The sequence below is a fragment of the Octopus bimaculoides genome, chromosome 7 (genome assembly GCF_001194135.2).
Source record: "Octopus bimaculoides isolate UCB-OBI-ISO-001 chromosome 7, ASM119413v2, whole genome shotgun sequence".
Classification (NCBI taxonomy): Eukaryota; Metazoa; Mollusca; class Cephalopoda; order Octopoda; family Octopodidae; genus Octopus; species Octopus bimaculoides.
In genome coordinates, this window is record NC_068987.1 from 3,916,188 (window position 1) to 3,925,152 (window position 8,965).

Sequence of the window (8,965 nt, forward strand, 5' to 3'; positions counted from 1 at the left end):
TTAGTGCTTTAGATATACACACATGCGCACACACACACACACACACACACACGTTTTCCTCTGGATATCAACAATCTCTTATCGTGCATTGAGAATATCTGCCTCAAAGCTTCCTTCTCTGACAATTAATTATTCTCAACCACATCTCTGTTCATATCTCTTGCTAACTTCTCATATTCTCTCTCTCTTGTTTTGAAGCCAAATTTTTTTTTTTTTTGTTGCTGTGCAACACATATTGGTTATACACCAAACCCATTGAGTATATACTGGCTCCCTGGTTCCTCAAACTGTTTTACTTCATGCTAATGTAATTGTAATTTGATCATCATCATTGTCATTTAGTGTCCCCTTTTCCATGCTGGCATGGGTTAGATCAGCATTTTACGTGCCACTGGCATGGTTGCCAGTTACGTAACACCAGCATCAGCCATGACTACAATCTCACTTGGCTTGACAGGTCTTCTCAAACATGGTATATCGCCAAAAGAAAATTAAGAGAAAAGGTTGCTTATTTTTCAGCTCTATATGAATAGGGCTATATGGTTAATGGGTTAAACAATAGCTCAGCAGTAATGGGCAAGGATAGGTAGTTGTGCTTTGTCATCCCTTGAAATTTCTTTGTTATTCTTGGAATAAAATAGGGGACAAAAAAACAGCAACACATTTTAGTGATATAGTGTGTATGTGAAGAATGGCAAAATGCAAGAAAGGGGCCATCAGAGAATCCCAGAATTAAACAAATCATGATTTATATTTCCATTTAGTTGCAGCCAGCAGTAGCAGCAGGCTGGAAGCATACATTAGTAGGGAATATATTTTGAAGGAACAAAAAAGAAGAAATTCTAATTTTTAATTCTTTTGTATGTTTTTTATTAATTTTTTTCTTAGGTTGATACAGTATTTAATATGCGAAGACCATATGATTTGGTGGCCTTCATGAAACAAGAAGAAAGAGCAGTGATGTTGGATAACTTGAAAAAGGAACTGTTGAGTCGAAAGGATGAAATTGATAAAAGTGAAGATCGTGACACTGGTAGGGCTTTCTATATTTTATAAATGGTGTGTGTGCGTTGCCAAGTGTCTTTGCATTGGTACAGCTTAGGAAATAGTGGTGATGTTTATGTCATACGAGACAAATCCAGGATGTGGTGGCGGTTGGGTGTGTGTGTGTATGAACATGTGTATCTGCTGTGTATGTATATATTTATATGTACATGTGTTTGTCATTGTTATAATGATTTTCAGGTTAAAAATTGCTTAAAAATGTTAAGTAGTTCCCTTTTAGAATAAAAACTAATTATATCCTTACTCCCTAAACAGCTGCTGAGTCACAAATCATCGTCGTCATTATTTAACGTCCACTTTCCATGCTGGCATGGGTTGGACGGTTCGACTGAAAACTGTTAAGCTGGAGAGCTGCACCAGGCTCCAGTCTGATTTGGCAGGGTTTCTACAGCTGGATGCCCTTCCTAATGCCAACCACTCCAAGAGTGTAGTGGGGTGCTTTTCATGTGCCAGTTACAAAATGCTGACTTCGGCCACGACTATGATCTCACTCAGCTTGACAGGTCTTATTGAGCATGGTATATTGCCAAAGGTCTTGGTCACTTCTCACTGTCCTTGTGAGGCCCAAAGTTCAAAGGGTGCTTTTTATGTGCCAGATATATGTGACACTGGCATCGGCCACAACTACTGGCTTGATGGGTCTTCTCAAGATATATTCTATAATAGACTAGACAAGCCAGAGAAAGGACCTCTGTGTACGCACACAAGCTTTTAGAAATAGCAACCAAATATTCTCCAAATTACACTCTACTATCTTGTAAAGAGAGAGACATATTGGACAAAATAAATTTGATGTATAATGCCTGAGAGAACAACAAGTTAATTAGAGCTTGAAAACCGTTGAACACAGGTGTGCTCATTTGGAGCTGAGCCCTGATCAACAACACAAGATTATTGCTTGTCTATCATATCTGACAAGCTTCCTATAATGAACCACATACAGGAGTGTGGTAAACTACTGGATGATCAGTGATACATATTCACTTAAACACTGACCCACATTTGAACTAGATTTCTTTTTGTTTGTTTTTTTTATTTTTTTACTGTTATTATAACAGCCTTCATTTGTCTTAAATTACTACTAACTCAATCATTCTCACCTAAGCCTACTTCTTGTATCTCATTCTAAACACTTTGATTTAATCATTCTTTTTCAGACCTTCAACCTCTTGTTATAGTTACCCCTGACTGTTAAAGCTGCTACAGTTTAAAAAAAAAAAGATTTTATCTCTATAACCTCAGCCTGCCAGTCTGATTTGACAACTTTAAAGAGCCTAAGAAGCCATGTTCTCTGCTTTCTCAGTATTTTATGCACATATTGTGTTTTAAAATCATCCTCTCTCTCTCTCTGGCCAGGTAACCTTGTCCTTCCTCTACAGCAAGACACCTGTCTCACTATAACCTTTCAGCATCTGACACAAGATCACCTCGTCCAATGTTCCCTCCCCTCCTCAAAGTTTTTTCATTATGTTTTTGTTTTTGTCTTGCAAGTACTTGGTGACCCTGTCCGTGCCGGTACCACCTAAAAGCACCCGGTCCACACTGTAAAGTGGTTGGCATTTGGAAGGGCATCCAGCTGTAAAAACCTTGCCAAAACTGACCTCGCCTGTGCTTGTGCCACGTAAAAAGCACTACTTCCACTCTGCTGAGTGGTTGGTGTTAGGAAGGGCATCCAGCCGTAAAAATCCTGCCAAAACAGACACAGGAGTCTGGAGCAGGCTTCTGCCTGGCCGGCTCTTGTCAAACCATCCCACCCATGCTAGCATGGATGTTAAACGATGATCATCATCATTGTCATCATCATTTAATGTCTGTTCTCCATGCTGGCATGGGTTGGACAGTTTGACAGGATCCAGCAAGCTACAGGGCTATACAGAGCTCCGGTGTCAGCTTGGCATGGTTTCTTCAATTCAATGTCCATCCTGACATGTACCCAGTGCGTACTGGGTGCTTTTTCCATACTACTGGTACTAATAAAGTATCCAAGTAACTTACGAGGTAGAAAAAAATAGGGGTAGGGGTGGAATTTTGAGTTTCAAAGGAACTGTGAACCTCGTAAATTGATTACTTTTATTTTATTAATTAAATATGTAGAAACCGTGCCAGGTCAGATTGGAGCCTGGTGCAGCCCTCTGGCTCACCAGTCTTCAGTCAAACCATCCAACCCATGCCAGCATGGAAAGCAGACGTTAAACGATGATGATGATGATGATGATATTATCCTGAAGTAGAATCTAGCCATATCGCCTCTCTTTATCTCTCAGGTTTTCAGGTTTTAAAGCTTAGTATTGGAAATGTAACCAAGTAAAGTGTTTTCACTATCTCTCCCCCTCTCCCTCTCTCTTTCCCTCTCTCTCTCTCTCTCTTTTCCAACTGGGGTAGCCATGATGTATCTTCTCTTCAGCAAGACACCTGTTTCTGTCCCTCTCTCATCACCTGGCACAAAGCCTCCTCTCTTAACACTGCGTTCCTTATTCTGTCAGGTAAACCATATCATTTCCGTCTAGATTCATGACATGCTGCTTCTTCCTAAATTCATTATTTTTTGTTGATAATTTCTGTTTAATGTAAGCAAATTCATCACAAATGTCAACAATGCTAAAACAACATGTGTCTGATATAAGAAAACTAATGTTTATGCCTGTTTCAACTTTTGTCAATGTTTTATTTCATTTGTGATTTCTTAGACCTGGAGCAGAGATTTTATCGATCTGAGCCAGACTGCATTGCTGTTGGTAAACCATTGCCAGAGTTTGATCTTTATATCAGTACTGTCCTGCCTTTAGAAAACAAGGGTATCAGGTATGTTGAGGTTAGATTCACTCATTTCTAACCTTAAATCTTGTAAGTTTTCTAAAACTTGTCTTTTGTTTTCACAATTTTTCTCCAATTTACATAATCCAAACCAATGCATTTCTTATGTTTTATCACTGACAACTTGTCATCTAAGTTTCACATTTGTCGTATTACAAAGACTGGACGTATTGGTGAACCGTTGCTAAATATTCACAAACTATAGGCTTGGTTGGGTGGTTAAGAAGCTTGTTTCCCAACCACATGGTTCTGAGCTCAATTCCACTGCATGATACCCTGGTTAATGTCTTCTATAGCCTTTGGCCAATCAAAGTCTTGTGAGTGGATTTGGTAGATGGAAACTGAAAGAAGCCATCATGTGTGTGTGTGTGTGTGTGTACCCTTGTGTAGACATCATGTGATGGTTGTAAATGAGCATCACCACCCTACAAGCGAGGTTGTTTGTTCCTAGTCTTCCATGAAAAATATGTCCAGCCGTAGGAAACAGGGGGCAGGTTGGCAATAGAAAGAGCATGACATCCACCTCAACAAATTCTGTCCACCCTTGCAAGCCTGGAAAAGTGAACATTAAAATGACAATGATGACAACAACAACAACGATGATGATGATGATGATGATGATTAATAACATTATATTGATCTGCAGTTTTTGAGACTTCTAATATTTTTCTATTAATCAACCAAGTATTGATTCTTGTCTTCTCTTTCCGCAATCCATTGATTGCTATTGCTGTTAAGTATTCTAATTAGAATTAATAACTGCAGGTTTTAATCAATTCTGGGAGCCTTCCAATTGCTGTCATACTTGATTTGTATTATTCTTTTTGTAAATTTTCTACTTGTTTTTATTTCATTATTTTCTTTTACACAATTTTACTTGAAGTAGCCCTCCTGGTTTTTCAAGTCGGCTTATCTAACATCTGTACCAGAATCAATTATTTCAATATTTTTTCTAAATTTTTTCCACTTTTATTTTGTAATGTATTTTTTAAAAAATTATTAGACTCTTTTGGTGAATAAGATTAGTGTTTATTTTTGTTTTTCATTTTCTGTAACATATTTATTTCCCACTTTATTTCGGTGAGCACATATGAAAGTTTTGCTCCCTGTTCAACTTAAACCTGTTTCCTTTGATATTACCATACTTTTGGGTAAATTAGGTCATTTAATAATTAAGTTTGTTTTATCATCATCATTATTTAATATCCACTTTTCCATGCTTGACTGGGTTAGACAATTTGTTGAGACAGATTTTCTATGACCAGACACCCTTCCTGTCACTAACCCACGCCTGTAACAAATCAAAGTAATACTCCCTCGTGGTTAAGACATGTTTTTCATGGAAGACTGGAAGTCAGCAACGTTGCTTGTATGAGGGTGATACTCATTTACAGCCATCACATGATGGCGATGAGGCCTATTGAGTCGAGTACATCAAAATCAAATCAAACCACAATCAAATGGAAATTGTAGTTGTGGCTGATGCCAGTGCCACCTGTCTGGCTCCTGTGCCGGTGGAATGCAGTAAGCACTATTCACATGTGGGTTGTTGCCAGTGCCGCTTGACTGGCTCCCTGTACTGGTGGCACGTAAAAAGCACCATCTGAACATGGTCAATGCCAGCCCTCTTGCCCCAACTGGCTCCTGTGCCAGTGGCATGTAAAAAGCACCATCCAAACGTGGCCGATGCCAGTGTTGCCTGACTGGCTCCCATGCTAGTGGCACGTAAAAAGCACCCACTACACTTTCAGAGTGGTTGGCATTAGGAAGAGCATCCAGCTGTAGAAACACTGCCAGATCAGACTGGAGCCTGGTGCAGCTTCCTGGCTTGCCATCTCCAGTCAAACTGTCCAACCCATGCCAACATGGAAAATGGACGTTAAACAACAACAATGATGATGATGATGATATATATAAACACACACACACACACACACACACACACATACACACAAACCTCTATGATGGGCTTCTTTTGTTTTCCATCTGCCAAATCCACTCACAAGATTTTGGTCAGTCTGGCACTAAAGTAGGAGACACTTGCCCAAAGTGCCACACAGTGGGGCTGAACCTGAGACCATATGGTTTGGAAGCAAGCTTCTTAAACCATACAACCACACCTATGCTGCCACACCTTTGCCTTTCATGAGAAAGAATTTCTTGGAGTGTTTATATCTCCATAACTTGGCAGTTCAGCAAAGAAGACTGATAGAATAAGTATCAGGCTTTAAAGGAAAAAATAAGTATTGGGGGTTGATTCATTTGATTAAAATTCTTCAAGGCGGTGCCCCAGCATGGCCACAGTCCAATGACTGATACAAGTAAAAGATAAAGAATTAAGCTTCTTAATAAAATCACTTTACTTCAGTTTCCGTTGCCAGTCACCTTTGAAGTTGTTCTGTCTCATTCTTTCTCCTCCTCTAGATTTCTGGCTTGGAAATCAACTCTGTTACTGTTCATATTACACCCATCCTCATTTATCACTGATTCATTCATCACTGGTCTGTGATAAAACAGTACGCTCAATTGTGAACTGTGTTAAGCTTATCATGGATTGATCTGTGAGAGCATGGATGCGCGATTAAAGATTTTGCTTGGATCACAAAAGCATACTTCAGTAACTATCTGCGATGCTCTGTTGCACTTAATGCACTAATTATCACTCATGTTTACATTACCACATTGCAAATCTATATTTTATACGGATTTGTATCTGGACTGTGGAGTCAGAGTCGGTAAAACTATATTGACTCTGATTCTGACTCACAATGTCTTTCTTCTTTAATATAAACCAGTTATAACATACAGGCCTACTAAAAGTACAAGTGTATGCTTTATGAGATATATAGACCACAATCACTTAATTACATAAAGAGGAGTCAGAGGTGCCAATAGTAGAGGAGTCAGAGTCGGAGTCGGAGTTTTTTGTTGTGACTCCACAGCCCTGATTTATATACACATATCCATCGACTTCCCACCAGTGAAGAGAAAAAATATTTTTCACTTTTATATTTTCATTACTCACTGACCATTTATTATTAAATTTTACTCTGGATTATATTCCAAACATGAAACAATATAATTATGTGTGTTCAACCCTTTAGCACTTAAACTGACCATATCCAGCTAAATTATTCTTTTTTATGTTCAAACTGGCCAGATCTCTCCTCTTACACCTGCCCTACAATGTCATTCTAAAAATAAACAATCACTCCTTGAAATGTTGATGCTACAATAAGCATTACATTTGACAGTGATCTGAATGCTAAAGGGTTAGGAAGTGTTTGGAGGTGTTATTTGGATAAGTTAGGAGGACAGCATTGGGTCTCTTTGTTTCCATTACGTTCTATTGTTCTTTTATAACTGATTCATTTAAAACGGTGTCTGTTTGATGCCAACACCCCTTATAATAAATGAAGATAAGCACATGTTCTGGATTAGGCACAAAACCAGCACTTTTGAGGGGAGGGGAATTAGTTGATACCATCAACCCCCAGCATTTGACTGGTATTTTTATTTTGTCAGTTCTGGTGGGATTTTGAACTGAGAACATGAAGAGCCAGAACAAATACCACAAAGTACTTATTCTGATTCTCTAACAATCTTACCAATTCACCATCTTATCATCATCATTTAGCATTTATTTTCCATGCTGGCATGGGTTGGACCTGTATTCCTGCTATAATTCCTTTATTCCTTCAATAGACACAAGGCTTGAAATTTCGGGGGAGCGGGCTAGTCGATTACATTGACCCCAGTACCTGACTGGTATTTTATTGACCTCAAAAGGCTGAAAGACAAAGTTGATCTCGGGACACAAAGAAGACCGAAATATCACTAAGCATTTTGCCCGGCATGCTAATGATTCTGCCAGCTCGTTAGAATAAACAGCTCATTAATAATAAACAACATTTCTGCAAATAACTCTCCTCTGACATTCTTTTTAGTTTTATTCTCTTTTTTTTTTCTTTGTTTATTGTAGACAAGAGGAACATATTGATTTCAAAGCTGTGCCAAGTAACAAACCTCTTCCCCCTGATTGTACCCAAGTGACAGATCTTCACTATAGCATCCATGCATTCGAACATCTTGAGGTGAGTAGAGAATCATTACGTTTGCTTAAGGATGCTACCAGCAGGACATTGTTAAGAAATTTGAATGTCTTTGTGTTGTTTGAAAAAGTCATTTTTACACCTGAACATTGTTGTTACTGTTGAAGCAGGCAACTGTAAAATTGGTGTGTTTCTGAGCTGTGTGACAGATAGGTGCTGCCATCTGGAACTGATGTGGCATAGCATAGTAAATATGTGATACTCATCATTATCATCATCATCATTTAATTTCCGTTGTCCATGCTGGTATGGGTTGGATGATTTGACTGGGTTGGCACGCTGGAAGGCTGCACCAGGTTCCAATCTGATCTGGCGAGGTTTCTACAGCTGGATGCCCTTCCTAACGCCAACCACTCCGAGTGTATAGTGGGTGCTTTTTACATGCCACAGGCACAGGAACCAGTCAGGGGTCACTGGCATTGGCCACGTTCAGATGGTGCTTTTTACGTTCCACCAGCACAGGAGCCAGTCAGGCAGCCCTGTCTTAAACAAGAATATTATCGACAGTGACTTTGAAGTTTTGGCCAGTTAAACCATAACTTCAAAGCCACTGTCAAGAAGGCTTCCACACAGTTTCACTCACAAGGAGTTGTTTGGCTTGGGACTATGGTAGAAGACACTTTCCCAAAGTGCTGTGCCTTGAGATTGAACCTGAAACCACATGGTTCCAAAGCCAGCTTCTAAGCCTCACAGCCGTGCCTGCACCTATATATCTTATATATTTCTTTTGTATTTGATCAGTTTGAAGATAATACAAACATTGTGCTTAAAAACAGGAACTTGAAAGCAAAAAAGAAAAAGACTCAGAGATCCCCACTCCTTGCATCTAAGTGTTATTTCATCATCTTCACTAATGTACTTTCTCAAAGTACAAAGACTCTCATTTTGTGGTTCAGTTTTCATCCATTCATTTGTATGAAGTACTATTTTGTACAAGTGTCTATTTTCACTCCCACCCCCTCCCTCCCTCCCTC

At 39.1% G+C, this 8,965-nt stretch overlaps 1 protein-coding gene across 1 annotated transcript in view; it reads left to right on the forward strand.

The window, feature by feature from the left end:
- Nucleotides 1-8,965, forward strand: part of LOC106874125 (tetratricopeptide repeat protein 17) — a 74,955-nt gene that overhangs the window by 22,084 nt on the left and 43,906 nt on the right. The window contains exons 2-4 of the mRNA XM_052969112.1: nt 889-1,033; nt 3,753-3,867; nt 7,862-7,973. Coding sequence (XP_052825072.1) covers nt 889-1,033; nt 3,753-3,867; nt 7,862-7,973 — 372 coding nt within the window. The remainder of the gene's footprint in view (nt 1-888; nt 1,034-3,752; nt 3,868-7,861; nt 7,974-8,965) is intronic.